This window comes from Nicotiana tomentosiformis, chromosome 11, assembly GCF_000390325.3.
Source record: "Nicotiana tomentosiformis chromosome 11, ASM39032v3, whole genome shotgun sequence".
Classification (NCBI taxonomy): domain Eukaryota; kingdom Viridiplantae; phylum Streptophyta; class Magnoliopsida; order Solanales; family Solanaceae; genus Nicotiana; species Nicotiana tomentosiformis.
In genome coordinates this window covers 68,474,561-68,497,125 of record NC_090822.1, presented here as the reverse complement: position 1 = coordinate 68,497,125, position 22,565 = coordinate 68,474,561, and the positions used below count along the sequence as shown (strand labels likewise).

Here is a 22,565-nt window from a genome sequence, read left to right as displayed (position 1 = left end):
TTCATTAAGTTCCATAACCATTTTCGTGGTAAAGCTCCATTTTTATCAAAAACCTAGGTTTTCCTCTAAACCCATGATTTTCACTAATTTACATGTTATAATCTACCCATAAACTATGTATTAAACTCACATTAGGTAGAAATTACTTATCTCACAAAGCTAGGTCGAAATCCCCTCCTTAAGAGCTCCCAAATCGCCCAAGAGTGTAATAAATGACCCCAAAAATGCCTAAGTCCTGATTTTAAACTCACTGCCTAGCTGCTCCCCTTCTCCACGAACGCGAAAAGGGCCTCGCGTTCGTGAAGGCAATTAACTCAGGCCCTCTGAAGACCCTTCATCGTGAACGCGACCAAGGTCTCGCCAAAGCGGAGGATGGCTTGGCCTACCCTTCGCGAACGCGAAGAACAAAGCGGCCCCCAACCCAGCCCAGCCCAGCTACTCTACGCGAACGCTAGTCACCTCACGCGAACGTGAAGGTCACCGGCCAAGACCTTCACGAATGCGGACTAGCTATCGCGAACGCGTAGCATATTTCTCCCCAGCCCCAACTCATTCTACACGAACGCGATAGTCCCTTCGCGTTCGCGTAGAAGGAAACCAGAACTGGGCATTTCTGGTTTCTTGCATATTGCTCCGAGGGGTCCGAAACTCATCCGAGCCACTCGGGACCCCTTCCAAAGGTACTAACAGGTCTGTAATCATAATATGGACTTGCTCGAATTCTCAAAATGCGAAAAACAACAACGAAACCAAGAATCATACCCCATCTGTGACCGCAGAAGCATACAAAGTACGATCCGCAAAAGAAATTCTGTGACCGCAGAACAAATTGTGGTCCGCAGAATTCCATCTGCAGCCACAAACAACGAAGGAAATCCTAGCAGACTTTCTAGAAAACTGCACACCGCACAGGAATTATCCGGCCGCAAAAGAAGAGCTTGAGATCAACTTCAGAAGGTGTGTAAATTTCAAGTTCCAATTCTCTCAGAATTGCGGACCACACAAGAATTATGCGGCTGTAAGAGAAGTGATTTGCGGCCGCAGACATAAAAGTGCGGACCGCAGAAGACTAGGTTGTGGCTGCAGTTCTAAATCTGCGGACCTCAAAAATATTGTCTCGCGGCCGTAGTGTAGAATTCTGCGGCTGCAGAATCCTAGCTCATGCAAGATGAAGAATTCTGCAGACCGCAACATGGAATTGTGCGGCCGTAGAACCTCCCGAAGGGCATTTTTGTCCGAAATTTTTAGCCTTGTATAAATAGACGAGTTTCATAAAATTAGGTCAACGTTTGACATGAGCAAGTCCTATAGCCTATTTTCTTTGCCTCTTTTGGAAGTGTTCTATATTTTAGAGTATTTTACTATAGATTTTATCATTTTAACTTTACAATATGAGTTTAATTAGTATTTCTTCTTCAATTTCAAGCATGAGTAGCTAGATTTTTACTAGGGTTATGACCCAACCCTAGTGTGTAAACCTTATGGGTATCTAATTTAGTATTTATTTATGATTGAGTATTTATTATTTAGCCTTGTTTATGCTTTAACTTGTGTAATTAATGGTTTTAAACATTAGTTCATGCCTATTTGACTTAGTCTCTACTTCAGAAAGAGAGACTTAGTGGGCGTTTGGACATAAGAATTGTAAAATTCCAAAACGAAATTGAAAATAATTTTCAAGTGAAAATGATATTTGAAAATTAGAGTTGTGTTTGGACATGGATATTATTTTGGGTTGTTTTTGAAGTTTTGTGACTGATTTGAGTGAAAATTTTGAAAAACAATTTTTTAGATTTTTTTAAATTTTCGAAAAATTACAAAATTCATCTTCATGTGAAAATTAAAAATTTTATGGCCAAACACCGGTTTCGAAAAAAATTGAAATTATTTTTTTGTCCAAATGGGCTTTTAGTCTAGGAAAACTTGGCTAACAAGAAATTAGGTCAATCGAGAGATTGATTAACCCAATTAAAGGGTTCAACCAAGAGATAGCAATAACTCGACTTAAGTTTTTATCAACCGCTTTGTGTGATATCCATTTGGACTTGAAAAAGACAAATTGGGCAAAACACTCTCTGACTGAGAGGTATTGAGTGGGTATTTGAGAGTTGATAGTTATAGTACACCCTGATCAGCAAAACAAGCATTAAGGTTTTTATCCCATTAGGCGAACACCTAGGTGATGGTCATCGCCCTAGGTTTTTTACAAACTTAAAAAACAATAAGAACAATTATCCTAGTTTTTTGTCTTTACTTTGCTATCTTTAGTTTTAAAATAGAAATAGCAACAAAACCATTTTGTGGATGTGCAAATTACGATAGTTCAAATTCACACATTAGAATATATATTCCTAACTACCATCTAGCTCCCTGTGTATTCGGTCCCGACTCTTCGTTGGGTTAATATAATTGCAGTCGACTTTTTCATACCTTGTTTTGAGGTGTGCATTGTGCGCGATAGTCAATTTTTAGCGCAGTTGTCGGGGAGTTACAAACGATGTTAGCTATATATTTGGGTGTGTTTTTGGAATATCCTCTTTTCCTTCCATGTTACTAATGTGTTGGAAAATTGTAGGTTCAACCATGTCAAACAATGAGCTCGGAAATATTGCTTTGAGGGTGTGGACATTGATGATGATCAAGTGGATGAGGTTCCTCTTGAACCTCAAGCCAATAGGAGAGGTCGAGTGCCTCATGACAATGTGCCTGTTCCACCCCCACATCCACCACGGGCGGCTCCACACCGGGTGTTGCCCAATGAAGGATATGCAAGCGCAATAGTCCTGCCACGTATTAGGATGAGCAACTTTCAAATAACCAATGTGATGCCCACTTTGCTACAGCAACGAGGCTTCTTCACCGGTGCTCCAGGTCAAAATGCATATAAACATTTGAAGGGGTTTGTGGACACGTGTTGGGGGAGTAAAATGTCTCCGAGGATGCATTGAGGCTAAGCTTTTTCCCTTATCTTTACGGGGGAAAACTTTAGATTGGTTAGAACGTTTGCCAAACCATTCCATTCATACTTGGGATGAATTGGCGGAAAAGTTTATTTCTAAGTACTTCTCTCCGGGGCACATGGCTATACTTAGATATGAAATTCTAGCATTCGAGCAAGAGCTCAATAAACCACTACACGAGATATGGGAGTGATATAGAACAATGGTTAAAGAATGTCCCAATAATGATATGATGGAGAACATGATTCAACAAACTTTCTATCGTGGGATCAACACAACCAACTAATGTGTAGTGAATCAACTTGCCAGTGGGAACTTCATGACTATGCCTTATGCGGAGGCGTGTGGGATCTTAGATGAAATGGCGGACACATCATCGGCATAGAAATCTCGGGCTAATGTTCCACAAGGTGATCCCAATATGATGCACCTCCACAAAGAGTTGCGTGACCATGATCAAGCTATAACCGAATTGACTACCACCATGAATCAACTAGCAAAGGCTCAACTTCAACAAGTGCAAAATCCTAGGCAAGTCAATACCATAGAGGGAGTAAATATGATGGTGAAGAAACGAAAAACTAAGGGTCCACAAGTGCAACAATGAGTGGACAATTTTGTGCAAGAAGATAGTGGGTTTGATCAAGATGATTCTTACAATGACCAAGAAGAGGAGGGGCAATATGTGAACAACTTTCAAGGGCAACGAAACAATTTCCAAGGCCCAAATCAACAACAATGGCGACCTCAAAACAATCAAGGCAATTAGAATTCTAACAACCAAGGTAATTGGAGTGATGGAAACAATCAAGGGAATTGGCATAACAACAACAATCAAGGAAATTGGAATGGAAATAATCAAGGTAATTGGGGTGGTAACAATCAAGGTGGATGGAACAATAATCAAGGCAACTGAGGGTCGGGTTTTCAAAGGCCCCTGATGTATCAACAACCACACAACCATCCTCCTTATCCTTCCCATGGTCCTAGTTCTTCCAATAATGAAATGGGGCGTATTGAGAACATGTTCAAGCAAATGATGGAGAAGAATGGCGATTCCGATGCTCAACTTGCCTCACACAACACATCGATTCGCAACTTAGAAGTGCAAATGAGGCAAATCTCTCAAGCTCTATATTCTCGTCCTAATGGGGCACTACCAAGTGACATAGTGGTGAACCCAAAGGGTGGGAACAACACGGGGCATGTCATGGCCATTACTACAAGAAGTGGAAGAGGTGGGAATCCACCCACCTCTAGTCAAATGCAACTTGTGGATGATGAGCAAGTAGTACAAGAAGAAGAGATCCCGAACAATATGGTGCAAGCACATGATGAAGGGCGGATTGATATTGATGACAATGTGGAAGAGACTCTAGAGGAAGTCAACCCGTCTAGGGATCATGTTATTGACATACCGGAATTGGTAGTGCAAAAGGCTAAGGCACTATTGCCTAAGCCTCCTCCTCCATATACTCGAAGGCTTTCCAAGAAAAAGGGCGAGAATCAATTCAAAAGTTCATTGACATGATGAAGAGTCTCTCGATCAATGTTCCATTAGTTGAAGCTTTGGAGTAAATGCCCGGTTATGCAAGGTTTATGAAGGATTTGGTAACAAAGAAGCTGAATTTTGAAACTATCAAGGTCACTCATCAAGTGAGTGCAATTGTGCATTCAATGGCTCCTAAATTGGAAGATCCCGACGCTTTCACAATCCCTTGTACCATTGGAAGTGCCGAGTTTGCTAAAGCTCTTTGTGATCTTGGGGCAAGTATCAATTTGATGCCCTATTCGATTTTCAAGACTTTTTGGAATTGGGCATCCAAGACCCACATCTTTGAGATTACAAATGGACTATCTTACTAGGAAGATACCGTTGGGAGCGATTGAAGAGGTATTGGTTCGTGTTGATAAATTCATTCTTCCGGCGGATTTTGTCATTCTTGATTGTGAAGTGGACTATGAGGTGCCGATTATTCTTGAAAGGTATTTCCTTGCTATGGGAAAGGCTCTTGTTGATGTGGAAGCCGAAGAGCTCACTTTCCGAGTGGGTGATGACAATGTAATATTCCACGTGTGCAAATCTATGCGACAGCCTAATAGCAATGAAGTGTGTTCTTTTGTGGACTTGATGACTGATGTGATTGTTGATGGTAAAAGTTCCACGATCAATGTGGGTGATATGTTGGAGGCCGTCTTGTTAAACTTTGACGATGATGAGATAGATGGCTCATGGAATGTGTGAATTCTTTGCAAGGAATGTGGTCATACAACTATGCACCCCGAAAACTCTCATTGGATCTTGAAAATAGGAAAACTCCTCCTACAAAGCCTTCAATTGAAGAGCCTCCGACCTTGGAGTTGAAGCCATTGCCTCCACATCTTCGGTATGAATTTCTTGGCCCTTGTTCTACTTTACCGGTTATTCTTTCCTCTTGTTTGACTAACATGCATGTTGAATCCACATTGGTGGTGCTACATAAGAGGAGGAAGGCTATTGGATGAACATTGGCGGATATTTGGGGAATAAGCCCCGTATTTTGCATGCACAGGATAAACTTGGAAGAAGATACCAAACCATGTATTTAATATCAAAGGAGACTCAATGAGGCTATACAAGAAGTGGTAAAAAAGGAGATTATCAAGTGGTTGGATGCCGGGGTCGTCTACCCCATTTTCGATAGTTTGTGGACTTCTCCAGTGAAATGCGTCCCAAAGAAGGGCGGCATGATAGTGGTCACCAATGATAAGAATGAGTTGATTACCACAAGAATGGTGACCGGGTGGAGAGTGTGTATGGACTATCGCAAGCTCAACAAAGTCATAAGGAAGTATCATTTTCCACTTCCCTTCCTTGACCAAATACTTGATAGGTTGGCCGGTCGTGCTTTCTATTGCTTTCTAGATGGATATTCTGGCTACAACCAAATCCTTATTGCTTCAGAAGATCAAGAGAAAATAACTTTTACATGTCCCTATGGTACTTTCGCATTCAAGCGGATGCTATTCGGTTTATGTAATGCACCGACGACTTTTAAAAGGTGTATGATGGCTATCTTCATGGACATGGTGGAGGACTACCTTGAAATTTTCATGGATGACTTCTCGGTGGTTGGGGATTTCTTTGATGATTGCTTGGAAAATTTGGATAAAGTATTGGCAATATGTGAAGAAATGAATTTGGTGCTAAATTGGGAGAAGTGTCATTTCATGGTCGAGGAAGGCATTGTCCTTGGACACAAGATCTCTAAGAATGCCATTGAAGTCGGCAAGGAAAAGATTAAGGTGATTTCTAAACTTCCACCTCCAACTTCGGTGAAAGGCGTGCAAAGTTTCTTAGGCCACGTGGGGTTTTACCGACGTTTCATCAAGGATTTCTCTAAAGTGGTGAACCCGTTGTGCAAGATTTTAGATAAAGATGCTAAGTTTCACTTCAATGATGATTTCATGAGAGCCTTTGAATTATTAAAGTTCAAGTTGACAACCACTCCCATTATCACCGTTCCTAATTGGAGTATCCCTTTTGAGCTCATGTGCGATGCTAGTGACGTAGTGGTTGGAGCTGTTTTGGGGAAACGCATCAACAAGAGTTTTCATCTGGTCTACTATGATAGTAAGACCATGAATTATACCCAAGTCAACTACACCGTTACAGAGAAAGAGCTCCTTGCCATTATGTTCGCAATTGAGAAGTTCCGCCCGTACTTGATAGGTGCGAAAGTTATTGTCCACACGGATCATGCGGCACTTCGCTAACTTATGAGCAAGAAAGATTCCAAAGCTCGGTTGATGAGATGGGTGCTTTTGTTGTAAGAGTTTGATATTGACATCCAAGATCGAAGAGGGAGTGAAAATCAAGTGGCGGACCACTTGTCTCGTTTGGAGGAGGAGGGGAGGCCGCATGATGACCTTGAAATCAATGACTCCTTCCCCAATGAGAAACTCTTGGCTATTTCAATTAAGGAGGTGTCATGGTTCGCGGATCTAGAAAATTTCCTTGTGTGTGAAATTATCCCGGATGAGTTCTCTTCAAACCAAAGGAAGAAGCTCAAACGTGATTGTCAAGATTACTATTGGGATGAGCCATACCTTTTCCGGATTTGTACGGATGGGGTAACTAGAAGATGTGTACCAGAATAAGAGCAAAGTGATATTCTTGAGGCTTGTCATTCTTCGCCATATGGTGATCACCTTGGTGGAGCAAGAACGGCGGCCAAAGTGCTAAGTTGCGGTTTTTATTGGCCCACTCTTTACAAAGATGCAAGTGATTTAGTGAAATGATGTGATGAATGTCAAAGTGCCGGTGGAATCTCAAAGAATAATGAAATGCCTCTCATTACTATTTTTGTTACGACCCAAAACCACGTGACCGGCACCCGGCACACTACCCGACCCGATCAAACCAAACCATGTGATGCACCCAAATCATATGCATGAAAATCAATTTAACTACGGAAGCTCCTTGAAAATCATATACATTTTCAAGTTAAATGATAATATTTTCCAATTTAAAATCACACACGATGTCTTTCATTGTAATAACAATGAGACTAAGTAAAATAAATATACTTTCATATATGTCGTGTACAACCCCGTTACTACAACCTTTCACAACTATCTATGGAGCCTCTATACCAAAGAATAGAATTAAACACTTGGGTTAATACCTGACTAGAATTTTACATGATAAAGCTTTTAGCAAATTAACATCAATCTTTAAAAGATACCACAAGTGTTGTTCTGCTCATCAATTTCCAAAAGAAATACTTTCCATGAAAACTTATCTTTAGCACTCAAATATGTATACTCTTGTTAATACGTATGTTTTGATAAAAACTTATAACATTTACCTTGAGTGTCATTTTGCCAACAAGATTTGAAATAAAACTTTAAAAACAATATGACACTACATATGCAACATAATATTTTAATACATGGAGACATCCGTACTTGTTTGTCCCCACAAGCACGAAAGCACATTTGCAAATAACTTAAGTATTAACTCGAAACATGCTTTTAGACAATGTCCCTCAAGAGGAGTAAGTTTTAATCCACTTACCTCGCTTTCACTTTATTAACATTCACAAGCTTTCAATCCTCCTCTATCATTACAATGTTGATTAAAATGCTCAACATTACCAACAAGTCGATATCTACAATTAGATATCCTAATTACATCAAAATAGGCCTAAGGTATTGATCAACATCCATATATGGCTCATAAGTTGGCTACAAGCCTCCAACAACTCAAATCGCCAAATAGTTTTACATGCTAGACCATTCAACTCATTCTTATCTTTTAATTCTCATTCGAAGTCATTAGTGATACTATATCAATTGTCCATTGCCACCAAGTTACTATTCATTATCTTCCATAATCAACACTTGCAAAATATACAATTCGGGTGATAACTTAGTTGATCACTTCCATCTTTTGCTAACAAATAATTCCATAGGTTCATTGTATTCATAAATTTCATTGCCAAGATTACCATTCATCATCTCTCTTATTTCTCAAATGTACTATTCATGCCATGAACTAGCGCTTTATAATCCAATCTTTTAACCATTAAACTTGTAACAAATGCTTCAAATACTTCTAACTACTCATAATAAACGAGTTTGAAGCATTGGAATTACCTCTAGTAGATCAATCTTGAAATATCACAACTTTGGTGATTTTTGTGTTCTTGAGGATTTGATGAGGAAATCCAGTATTTGGATGTAACAATGATATTATAACTCATGTATATTGAGTAAGAATCAACCCAAAACATCATTAACAACTTACCTTAGTTGATTGGACTTGATTTGAGCTCAAAATCGTCTCTTCACTTCAAGAACCCTAACCCCCAATACACAAAATAGTCTCTTCCCCCGATTTTGTATTTATAGGCCCAGATTTCTGGGTTTCGGATGCCGCCCAGGATGCTTCGCATCCCCATTTCACTCCTCTTCGAAGCTCGGATGCGGACTCGGACGCTATGGTAGTACTTCATTGCTAGTCTTCGGTAATTTGATCATAACTTCTTATAGGAATGTCCAAATGGCGAACGGTTTGATCCGTTTGAAACTAAACTCAAAAACCTTTCATTTGATTGGTTGTACTCCACATAAGTCCTATATATATATATATATATATATATATATATATATATATATATATATATATATATGCTCATCCTAGTTTAGGTCATATGCGTACTCATTTGGAACTTTAGTCTATCATGTAATTTCAACCTTGAGTTGGACTTTGGGCTATCCTTAGACCCCACACCACTTATAATATACCTCGTACACTTATTATCATATCCAATTGATATCCATCATATTAATAGTCCTTGTCTGCACACAAAATAAAATAATTAGCACACATCAACTTTCTTAATAGCGCTTAAGTACTTCAAAACTTTCTGGGGTGCTACATTCTCCCCCACTTAAGAACATTCGTCCTCGAATGTTTTACAAGTCACTTATAAGAATAGAGCTACCATCCTTTTATCTCCAACCATTATGCATAGGCCTTATGACTACATGGGTCTTATACTTCCTTTCCAAAATCTCAACTTACTTATGGTCCTCAAAATTTGTCTATCTTTACAAATTCTTAAAAATTTCGGCAGAGTTTTGTCACGACCCAATTTCTTTTATGGGAAGTGATGGCGCCCAACGTTATCGCTAGGCAGAGATGACACGTTTGAATAGGTAGACCCTTGATCAAATAATACAGAAGCATCCTTACCGCAGACTGAAATAGTACCTTTGATCACGACATCTGAGGCCACTACATCTGGTCTGGCCGGGAAATCATAGAGTCTAGTTGGAGCACCGACTGGCTGGCCTCCGCTTGACTGAATAATAACTGGCTGACATCTCCCTGCCTGGCCTCCACCTCTTGGACGACCCCTACCCATCTGCCCTATGCCTCTGGGAGGTTGGACGACTGGTGTTGTAATCATAGGCTAAGAACCTTGTTGCACTGCCTTGCCCAGAAGCTTGGAGTAGAACCTCTGCACGTGGCTGAAATCCCCTCACTCGAAACAACCTCTCGATATGAAGGGCTGCTGACCTGAAGTCTGACCCTAATGGCCTGGATACCCACTAGAAGGACCCTGAATAGCTGGTAGGCAATAAGAACTCTCTGGCATGACACTGAAATATGGTCGCACTGGAGCACCTCGAGGAGGCGGTGGTGCTGGATATGTGGGACTGCCGGGCTGAACCCTCATGAACTGACCTCTCCCCCTAGTCGGGGCACCTCTAAACTCTCAGGAATAACGGACCTGCTTGTCCCGCTGCATCTTCTCTCTACCTCTCTGACTGTAACCCTCAATCCTCTGAGCTATCTCTACTACTAGCTGATAAGAAGTCCCCATCTCGACCTTCGGGGCCGTAGTGGCCTGAATACCTGAGTGCAACCCCGCAACAAACCTCTGCACTCTCTCCGCGTCAGTGGGAAGTATCATAAGGGCATGACGAGACAACTCAGAGAACCTCGCCTCATAATTGGTCACTGACATTTGACCCTGCTGGAGCTGCTCAAACTGAAACCGCAACTCTTCCCTCTGGGAGGGTGGAATATACCTATCCAAGAAAAGGCATGTAAACTGATCCCAAGTTATGGGAGGAGAACCTGCTGGTCTACCGAGAAGATGAGACTGCCACTACCTCCGGGCCCTGCCCTCAAACTGGAAAGTAGTGAAATCCACCTCGTGGGAGTCTAATATACTCATGTTGTGCATTCTGTCCCTACACCTATCAATGAAGTCCTGTGGGTCCTCATGTCTCTTACCTCCGAAGACAGGAGGGTGAAGCCTGGTCCATCTATCCAATAACTTATGCGGCTCGCCGACTACAGCTGGTCTAGGCTCAGATACAGTTGCTGTAGCCAGTTGGGCTCCGCCCATAGGTAGTGCACCCGAGGTCTGATATACGACAACTGCTTGTCCCGGAGCCTGAGAAGTAGGGGTCTATGCTCCCCCTCCCGCCTGAGATATGGATGGGTCCGCTGGAAATAAACCAGCCTGGGTCATAGTATCCATGAACCGCAACATACGACCCATAACTTCCTGAAAGCCCGGTGCTGACATGAAATCTACCGGGGCTGGCTCTACTGCAGGCACCTCACCATACTCCTAAATAGGGGGATCCTCTATTGGATCTGCCGGTGGTATAGTTGGGGCAACTCTAGGATGTCCTCGTCCCCTACCTTGAGCTGGAGCCATTTCCCGGCCTCTGCCTCTGCCTCTGGCAACAGGGGAGCAGCTTCTCCCTGGTCTGGAACATCCATCGTATGTGTTCTCACCATCTTCTAGAGAATAAGAGAAATACACTTAGTATAGCATCTATTGCACGATATGAGATGAAGAAAGAGTAGTTTCCTAATACCCTATAGCCTCTCGAAGATAAGTACAGATACCTCTGCACCGATCCGCAAGACTCTATTAGGCATTCTCATAACTTGTGAGACCTACGTGAACCTAGAACTCTGATACCATCTTGTTAAGACCCAATTTCTCATATAGGCCATGATGGCGCCCAACGTTATCGCTAGGCAAGCCGATAGTGGACTAACTCTGTGATCCGTTCATTTAAAGATTTGAAATTGTTGATTTTTTTGTTTTGTGCTTAGTTAAGAAGTAAGCATTTAATAAAATAAATTAGATGTCAAGATTTTTAAAGCAGTGAGATAAATAAGATAACCCAAAAATCATCACGTGTCTACTAGCTTAAACCCAAAGACCTGGTGTCACAAGTGTACGAGCAACTAGTAGGATATACAAAAGAGTTTTACGCTACTGTCTGAAATGAAATAGACAGAAAATACAAGCAAAAGAAAAGACTTCGGCTGCTGCGGAACGGTTCGGAAGGCAACACACTGTGTAGTCTAGTAAAAGAGATCAAGTGTGCGCGCCAGATTGATATCCAGATGCACCTGCCTCAGGTCATGCACATTAAGTGCAGAAGTGTAGTGTGAGTACATAAACAACATGTACCCAGTAAGTATCCAGTCTAACCTCGAAGAAGTAGTGACGAGGGGTCGACTTTGACACTTACTATCGGCTATCAATAAAAAGTCAAGACACTAACTAAGCATGGATTACAGAAATATATACATATCTAAAACTCAATAACAGGAATAGTAAACAATCCCTTTGCTAATAGTATGTCCCAAGTTCAATTTCCATCATTTTACAATTTATGTCTCAAGTCAACAAAACAATATCAATTATAATTGATTCCAAAGATTTATAATGCGCAATTTATGTCGAGGTCGTACGACCCGATTCAACACAAAAATATTTAAACTGTGCACTTTTGAGGGTCGAACGACAGGAACCATAGATGCATCTATCTGCTACCGAGGAGTTCGGCCCGCTCCACGAAAGAGAAAATACTTTATAACAGTCAATTCACAATTTATTAAGAGGCAATTATTTAAAGAAACACCAATCCTCAATAACAGTCGAGTGGCCCGTTCAAGTATTTAAGTAAGTGAAATTTAGCCTCCTGCCATTCCCTGATCAAGTTCCAGCATGATTTAAGTGATTAAGTTAACAAGTGGTGCAAACATCGTAAATATAGCGTGGTATGGGTCCTAGACTATCCGAAAAATAGCAAAAATCGTAACTACGTACGGACTCTCGTCACCTCATGTGTACGTAGTCCCCACAAATAGGAGCACATATTAATCAATTCACCTATGGGTTAATTCTCTCTTACAAGGTTAGAAAAGAGACTTACCTCGTCTCAAAGCCTACTTTCCAGTCCAAGATTGTGCTCAAACCTTCAATTCGGTGCCAAATGACTCGAAACTAGTCAAATGTTATATAAAACGATCAATACATGTTCAAAAGTTCATATTCTAACTATTAGAGTGATTACCCCAACCCCAAATGTAGGATTCCTAAAATTCACCCCAGGCCCACGTGCCCAGATTCCGGAAATCATTGAAGAAAGTTGTTACCCATAAACTCATGAAATCAAATATATCATTTTCACTAAATTCCAAATCAAATTCCATGGTTAAATCTCATTTTTATCAAAAACCTAGGTTTTCACCTAAACCCATGATTTTCACTAATTTATATGTTATAATCTACCCATAAACTATGTATTTAACTCACGTTGTGTAGAAATTACTTACCTCAAAGTGCTAGGTGAAATCCTCTCTCTAAGAGTTCCAAGAATCGTCCAAACAAATGAAATAAGTGAGATAAAATGCCTAAGTCCCGTCATTAAATGAGGATTCTTCCCCCAGCGATTATCGCACCTGCGGTGCCTTAGCCGCATTTACGGTACTGCACCTGCGGTGCATTGTCAGCTTCTACGGAGATCTTAAATCCTAGCGAGGGCCGCTTCTGTGGACGAGATCTTGCTTCTGCGGTCCCACTTCTGTGGAAAGCGTGCCGCTTCTGCAGTTGAGTCCGCTTCTGCGCTCTTCCTCATCGCACCTACACGTTCGCGGGTGAGCACAAAAATTTGCATCTGTGGTCCATGTCCATACGCTCTAGAACCACTTCTGTGGTGCAACCCTCGCACCTGCGGCCAAAAACCCGTAGGTGCTGGCACACCAGAACTATTGCACCAGCAGCCCCTTTTTAGTCTTGACTCAATCTGCGCACTGTCCGAATGGCATCCGGGGTCCCCGAGGCCCCTTCCAAATATACCAACAAAGAATTTCAAGAACCTTCAAAGAACCAACTTTCACTATTAGGCACCGAAATGCTCCCGGATCATCCAAAACCCGATCCGAACATACGCCCAAGTACGAAATCAATATACGAACCTATTGGAATCGTCAAATCCCGATTCCGAGGTCGTTTACTCAAAATATTGACTGAAGTCTAACTTAGCCTTTTTGGCCAACCTTAAGGAACCAATTGTTCCGATTTCAATCCGAACCCTTCCAAATCCCAAACTAACCATCCCCGCAAGTAATAAAACATTAAAAACACGTACGGGGAGCCTTATTTAGGGGAACGGAGTTCTAAAAAATAAAACGACCGGTTGGGTCGTTATAAGTTTTTCTTATAACTAGGACTATCCAAAAACTTTAACATGTCCAGAACAATCCCCCACACGGGCACCAATAACAATATTGCTAAACAACCAACAATACACAATATAATGTACCATCTTGACCCCACTATGTCGTACATATACCATAAGTGCATCAAATGTAAATCTTTAAAACTTTTAACTTGTAAAATATATGAATACCATTAAATATCAATAATTGCTACTATACATAGCTCCCATATCACTATTATACATGCGTGCAATTTCTTTATTCATGCATACGTCAAGTTGTACCTCAAAAGTATCTTCAAATAAATTAAAAATCTCCCTGTGATTGGACTTCCTTAATAAACAATAACTTATTTTCATGCCCCCTTAATTTCATAGCTTGATCAAGGCAATATCTCATAGTTTATGAGATCGAAGTTATATTGCCCACTTGGTATCTGCAAAACTTGTTCATTACCACTCGTAGTCTTGGATTTTTAAAAAAAAATAGTACTTTCAAATAAATCTGTTGCCTTTCACGATTCTTGTTTCCATACATGATTTTTCCCACTTAGGACTCTTGATGACCTATAATTGTTAAAATTATTCTAGAATGTTCTTACGTTCCTTCCAAAGACTAATAAGATATTTGTCCTAAATTCATCCATCATATAACAATTAATAACCCCACTTTCACTAGTGATTTTTGGAGTTCCCGAAGATCCCAACTTGCTAACTATTATTGCTTACAAATTTGCTCTATGGAAAAAAATATATTTGTCGCGCCCCTTTTTCTAGCGAAATCGGACTTCGACGTGTGACAACTCTTTTAAGATGTAAACGAGAAGAGTCATAACCTAATGGTTTTAAGATGCCTTAGGGTACCTATTATGCAAATAACTCTGTTTGACTAGTCAACACCACCAAAGATTGGGTAAGGGATCAAATTACCTCAAAGAGAAGGTGTTAGGCATTCTTCGAGGTCCACAACTGTGGGTCCCGAACGAAATTAAAACTATGTGGATTAGGCTAGGTGATCAAATAAACAAAGAAATATAAAAAGTTGAATAATTTTATTATAACACAAATGGAATTGGTACTAATCTTTAATGATTATAAGGATACCACTACATTGGTCTATGTTAAATGACTAAGCGTATAAAGGAAAGGGGGGTCCTATGTTTTTTAGCCTAAAGGATCACCCCGTGCAACATAAATAATACTTCGTAACTCCTTTAGATAGGAGTTGCTCATATTATTCAGCAGACACAGACTATCATCTCCTGCTACCCGATTACTATGTTGAAGTTGTTTACCTAAAGCATTCTAATTCAATTCCAAGTCACGTCCTATGCGTGCACTACCCGTCCCATGCCTATGGTCTAGGAGGCTTTGGATCTCTATTTGGGTGGTTCTAAACTTACTTAGGCTGCTCAAAATGATAAAACTAATCGGGCATTCAAAAAACAAAGAAGACTGCACCTAATAGCAAAGAGTGGCTCATGTTAGCCTCCACACATAAACAGAGAAGCATGCAGATTGATTTTCAGATTAAGCTATAGAACGTTTTGAACTTGAGGCTCAGAATATTTTGGTCCTATATAAATGATCTTAAAATGATTCCAATATCAAACAGGCAATGCTGCATTTTAGGCTAACGTACAGATTAAATCGTTATAAGTCCTATAGACATGGTTTCTAAGTGATTATGATTTTAGCAATATATAGGCAACAGATTTGCAGATTACAAAAACCTATAGCCATGATTTCTAGACGAGCAATACAAACGATATGGGCAGATGATTATTAAACCTATAGGCATGAGCAGTACAATGATAATTGATGCAACAGAAAGATTAATCATTCGAAGTCCTATAGGCATGGCACCTAGGTAAGTATAATATTGCATTGCTATGCCCTATAGTCATGTTATCTAAGAAAATACAGCAGTGGAGACTAGTACAACAGATACTTGAAATGGCACGCGTTGGCCAGCTAAGTGATGTGTATGCGTGTGACTCCTATAGGCAGGCTTTCTACTCATGAAGTTAAACATGTGAAGCAAATAGTGAATAAATCACATAGATCCTATAGGCATGCTTTCTACCCATTTATGTGAGAATTAGAGTACCCTACCCCACTTTTACTAATCTCCCCATCTGTTTTTGTTCACAAATTATTACAGACCCCACAATAATGAAAACAAATGTGAATTGGCTAAAAGAATATAACCCAGTAATACCTGGGCCTTCAGCAAGCTTCTCCTTTCACACGAACAGTAAACCCAAGACCCAACATGTTTCAGAGTGAGAATGTATCATCTACACAACTGAGGGCCATATACAAACTCATACCAAGCTTAAAGGGGGAAACCATATATGATAACCAATTGACAGTCCTAAAGCCTATTAACAGTGGTCATAATTCTTAGAAGATAAGGGAACAAGATTGGTTAAACAAGAGGGCTTGAGCATAACAACTGGGTAGACAACTTTGGCATAGCGAGTTTGACATAGAAGAACTAACACCATATTGAACAATTATTCAACAATATACCATACTGAGCATAGTTATACATTAAGAAGACGGAAGAGGAAAGTCTATAGAGTTGACGGGACAAACACACACACATATACTAATTTCTCAGAAATCAAGTTTAGCACAAGACATTAACCAAAATGTCGGAAAATGATTTTAAACAGGTGAGCCTTATTCAAAACAATCACAGTTATAGGGATATGCAATTTCACATGAAGATGACCATAAGCAGCATAGAAACAAACTAATGGCATGGTTTACCATAAACCACATCAGTGTCCTCACTCATGATCACTTAAAAGGGAATGAGACAAGAAGACATAACCATTCGTACCAATTACGTAGGCGAAAGAGAAACTAACATAGCAATTTGCCCTATAAGCCATTCTAAACCAAACATGCAACAAAACTTAAATGGAGACATGCTCTAGATAATTGATACAGTCTCAGATATCTATCATATTGGGCAAGAAGAACTCAACAAGGTCTAGAATAGAAACATAGAAATACAGGACAAAGTAGAGAACCACATGAGTCTAGAAACACCTAATAAAGCTAGAATCCATTCCAATAATAAAAGCATCTTACATGTGCTGAAACCTACTAAATTCAACTAATAAAGAACATGGAATTGCATGGGATTATAAAACAATGTCATAGCAGTACAATATCAGGGATCCATGAATAATAGGGAAATCGAGTCATGCTTATAGAATTTAAACAACATCAAAACTGTTAAAACTGTTAAAACAACATCAACAGAAAGTAAAATTGTTAACATTACAAGAGTTAAGGACACTAACTAGTAGCAAAGTTAAATGAACAAAAGAATGAGGAGTTAAAATACTGGTGGCAAAAGAACCCTAGATCCCCGATGCTTTAGAGTTCACAAGAGTCTCGAGAAGGGCTCCGGGCAGTGCTTGCACCGGAGTAAGTTGTTTTAACAATATTATGGCCTTGGCTTTTAGCCGGCCAATGATTCAATGATTCCAGAAAATATTTAAGTATCTTAGAAGAAGTGAATGAGTGAGAGAAGAGTGTAGCGAATGTACTAGCAATGAAATTTGGGAGGGGTTTATATAATGTTCAAATGGAGTGGACGAACATGGAAAATCATCAATCAAACACAAGAAAGGAAAGAATATATCACATGCAATCAAAATCAGTAAGGAAAAAGGAAAATCTTAAACCCTAGTTAGGTCCAACGGTCTTGAATTGAATCAATAATGCAAGAATCGTTCATTGTAGAGTGTATATAGATGAAAAATCGTCCAGATCTTCACAAAATCAGAGTCAATCATGCCTACTCTTGAAAGGTAGTTCTTGCCAAAAATAGGGCAAGAATTAAGTAACACCACAGACACGCACATAATAGTAAATTATCACAAATTAGGTAAGTAGATCATGGATTGATTCCATGTTTAGGTTGGAATCGGAGAGGATTAAGGGTATGTCGGCTAGGGTTTCTCAGAGACGAGTGGAGTGGAGAGGTTTCAGTGGAGGGTATTAGGTGGTAAATGAGGATTATGGTTTAGGTTGGGTTAATTAAAAGAGGGGAATGAACGAGGGCCGTTGATCTTGAGAGATCAACAACCAGGATAAAAAATTGAACGGGTGGGTCTTTTGAAGTGGGTTGTGACCGGGTTCTAGTAAAGGATCGTTTGGCTTGGGCTGGGGTTGTTGTGCTGAGGATTTTGGCCAAATTTGGTCCGAAATTGGCTTAAAATTGGGCCATAGTTTAAATACACAAAATTTATAAAAACAAATAATTTATAAAAGTAATTAATAAATAGTAAAAATATTACTTATGTAGTAAAATGATTGGAAATAAAAATTTAGCATTATAAAAATATAAAATACTATTTTGGCACAAATAATGTTATAAAAATGCAATTATGCATGAACATAGGTTATTATTGCAAAAATTACACAAATAACTAAAATATAGATGTAAGTATATAAAATGAAGTAAAATATTATTAAACACACACGTGGATATAAAATGATAAATTTGTATGATTAAGTCATTATAGATAATTTAAAGGGATAATATTTAAGTAATTTAAATGCAAGAAAATTAATTTTAAAACTCTAAAAATTACAGAAAATTATGGAAAGTACTTGTATAAATCTTGTAAATCAAATAATGCTGCAAAATTGACATTTCAAAAATATATATACTATTTGAAAAAATATGAGGGCAAAATTGGGTATCAACAACTGCCCATCTTTACTCGGGAATGATGAAAGAGTTGTCGGGTAAAAAAAAATGATGACCAATATTGGCCGAATTGAGTGGGGAATGATGTGATTGAAAAATGGGGGACGAACTCTGGTTCTCGAGTTGCCTACATATCCCTGGTGTTACGGGAATCAGGCTGTGTGTAGTTCTGGATCCAACGACGAACAAAACCGACAGAGTTGTTATAAGAATGGTCGTATGTTTCGAAGAGGTTCTTTTGGGTAGGATAGTGTTGTAAGTTACAGACAATTTTAGATGGAGTCATGAATGCAAATTTTGGATGTTACGGGTGTATGAGGCAGATATTCGAACGGTCATGGAGTAAAAGGTAGTCAATTATTGGTAGTTGGTTACGTTCGAGGTAGTCAAAGGATTTGAACGTTGTGAACGGAAACTGAAGTGAAGATTGCTCCCGTTTGTAGAACAGTTACCTCCCGAATTACCTGCAAAACATAAAATACAGTGCATGCGAACATATATGGGTCATTGCGACAATTTAAACATGATGCAAATTCCCTTAGGACCATGTGTTCGGATGATGAGGATGATGTCCTTAGACCATGATGTCCTGGGCCATGAAGCGTATGATAAGGGATTCGCAGGCCATAAAATGGTATCCTCGGTCCATGAGGATGATGCCTCTGGACTATGAAGCCTTTGAATAATAACGTGCAGTTTCGAGAGATCCTTAGGCCATGGAATGATGTCTCCTGGATATGAGGATGGTGCCTTCGGACCAAATGGCGATATTTCAGCCTATGAAATGCAAAGATATAATGCTTAGTTGTATGCGAGAATGAGACAAGACAAGGATTAGTCTTATATGAGATTAGGGCAGTGCTTAGCCCTATGCGAAGGAAGTGGATAATGCTTAGCCTTATGCAGTGAAGTGGAGACACTGTTTAGTCTCATGTAAGGAAATGAGACAATGCTTAGTCTTTGACAAGGAAAGGCAATGCTTAGCCTCATGCAAGGGATAGAGACAAAGCTTAATCTCATGCAAAGGAAGGGAGACAATGCTTAGTCTCATGCAAAGAAAAGGCAGTGCTTAGCCTTATACAATTACGGAGGCAATGCTTAGCCTCATGCGAGAAGTGGAGATAGTGCTTAGTCCCATGCAAGGAAAGGCAGTGCTTAGCCTTATGCAATGAAAGGCAGTGCTTAACCTTATGCAATTACGGAGGCAATGCTTAGCCTCATGCAAAAAATAGAGACAATGCTTAGTCCCATGCAATGAAAGGCAGTACTTATCTTTATGCAATGAAAGGCAGTGCTTAGCCTTATGCAATTACGGAGGCAATGCTTAGCCTCATGCAAGAAATAGAGACAGTGCTTAGTCCCATGCAAGGAAAGGAAGTGCTTAGCCTTATGCGATTACGGAGGCAATACTTAACCTCATGCAGGAAATGGAGACAATGCTTAGTCTCATGCAAAGAAAGGCAGTGCTTAGCCTTTTGCGATTACGGGGGCAATGCTTAACCTCATGCTGGAAATGGAGACATTGCTTAGTCTCATGCAAAGAAAGGCAGTGCTTAGCCTTATGCAAGAAAAACAATGATCAACTGCGAGGGAGTAAAGTATTTCTTAGCTTGATGTGTTTGCGTTTAGCAACTTGTCGTCATGAAGGCAGTGATTTCGCCGTGCGTAAGTATCTGCGAATATTACTATTGTGTCTATCGTACCTGCATTCAAAGGAAAATTGTGAGTTTTTGCAGGGGACGGTTGGTTCTTGCTCTTGATTCCCTGCTTTGCCTTCATTCCTGTCTTGGGGGTTCTTCTTGAGTTACCCTGGGTAACATTTGGCTGCCGCAGAAACAAAGTTTTCAAAAAGCATGTATGCACTTGATAAAATTATTTGCAAAAGTGTAGTTGTTTTGAAATATATGATAATGCATGAGATCAAATAATTTAGATGAACCGGTGACTGCGACACATTTAGAGACATTGCAACCTCTTTGCTTTAGAATTTTGAGGTTCCTCTTCAAAATTCTGTCCCAGTTTAAATGCATACTCCTGATAATACATCCCTTGGATGTTATACACGTGATGAAATCGGACAAACTCGATATCCTACCCCAGTTTCTTATCATGGGGAAATGAAGATTTTATTAGGATGTGACCGAACCCATAGGGCTGCCTACGTATCCCCTCTTAAACGGGAATCAGGTCAAGCGTAGTTCAGTTCTATCAAATAGAAAAATGCAAACAATCTTAAACATAGTATCTCTTGACAACTTCTGAATTGATAGGTTTCGGCCAAATCTCTCAGTCCATTTTCGCAAGTATAATTGCTCCTTCTGTTAGTACTCGATGAACCATGTATGGACCTTGTCAGTTGGGTGAGAACTTCCCCTTGGCTTCATCATGACGGGGGAAGATTCACTTTAGCACCAATTGCCTCGGTGTGAACTGCCTTGGCCTGACCTTTTTGTTGAAGGCCCTTGTCATTCTGTTCTGGTAGAGTTGACTATTACATACTGCATTCATTCTTTTCCCATCAATGAGAGCTAGTTGTTCATAGATTCTCTGTACCCTTTTTAGCATCGCTTTGCTCAGCTTCTTGTATAATTCTTAGAGAAGGATTTCTACTTCGGCAGGAATAACTGCTTCAGTACCATAAACAAGTAGATAGGGAGTTGCCCCAGTTGATGTGCGAACTGTGGTATGATATCCAACCAAAGCAAATGTCAACTTCTCGTGCCATTGTTTGTAATTGTCCACCATTTTTCTCAATATCTTCTTGATGTTCTTGTTGGCGGCTTCTACGACTCCGTTCATTTACGACTTGTATGTTGTGGAGTTTCTATGCTTGATCTTGAATGTTTCACACATGGCATTCATCAAATAGATATTGAGATTGGTGGCATTGTCAGTAATGATTGACTCTGGTACTCCAAATTTACAAACAATGTGGTCCCGAACAAAATCCGCTACAACCTTCTTAGTTACAGTTGTATAAGATGCAGCTTCAACCCATTTTGTGAAGTAGTCTATGTCTACCAGAATGAACCTATGCCCATTTGAAGCAGCAAATTCGATTGGGTCGATGACATCTAAACCCCAAGCGGATAAAGGCCAAGGCAAACTTGTTGCGTTGAGTTCATTGGGTGGTACTCGTATCATGTTAGCATGTATCTGGCATTGGTGACACTTCTGAACATACTTGATGCAGTCTGTTTCCATAGTCATCCAGAAATACCCTGCTCTTAATATCTTCTTGGCTAAGGTGAAACCATTCATGTGAGGTTCGCAAGTTCCGGCATGTATTTCCTCGAGCAATCTGGATGCCTCCTTGGCATTGACACACCGTAGTAACCCAAGTCAGGAGTTCTTCTACATAGAATTCCCCTGCTTTGAAAGAAATGGCTGGCTAATCTTTGAAGCGTGCGCTTCTGAGTATGGGTAGTAGTCTCTGGGTATTCTCCATTTTCTAGGAACTTCCTGATGTCGTGGAACCATGGATTTCCATCAATCTCTTCTTCAACATGAGCACAATAAGCGGGCTGTTTATGAATCCCTATTGGGATAGGATCAATGAAATTCTTGTCCGGGTGTTGTATCATGGAAGACAAAGTAGCTAACACATCTGCAAACTCATTATGAATCCTCGGAACATGTTTGAATTCTATCGGTGTGAACCTCTTGATCAGCTCTTGTACATAGTGCAAATATGGCAATATTTTGGAGTTCTTCGTAGCCCATTCCCCTAGAACCTGGTGCACCAAAAGATTTGAATCTCTGATTACCAGCAGCTCCTGAACGTTCATGTCAATGGACAACCTGAGCCCCGAGATACAAGCCTCATATTCTGCCAT

The 22,565-nt window shown here is 40.0% G+C and overlaps 1 protein-coding gene across 1 annotated transcript; it reads right to left on the bottom strand.

The window, feature by feature from the left end:
- Window positions 1-21,986: 21,986 nt before the first annotated feature.
- On the bottom strand, window positions 21,987-22,565 carry LOC138901610 (uncharacterized). The gene has a single exon (XM_070189388.1). The coding sequence runs from the start codon at window positions 22,563-22,565 to the stop codon at window positions 21,987-21,989; it is 579 nt and encodes a 192-aa protein (XP_070045489.1).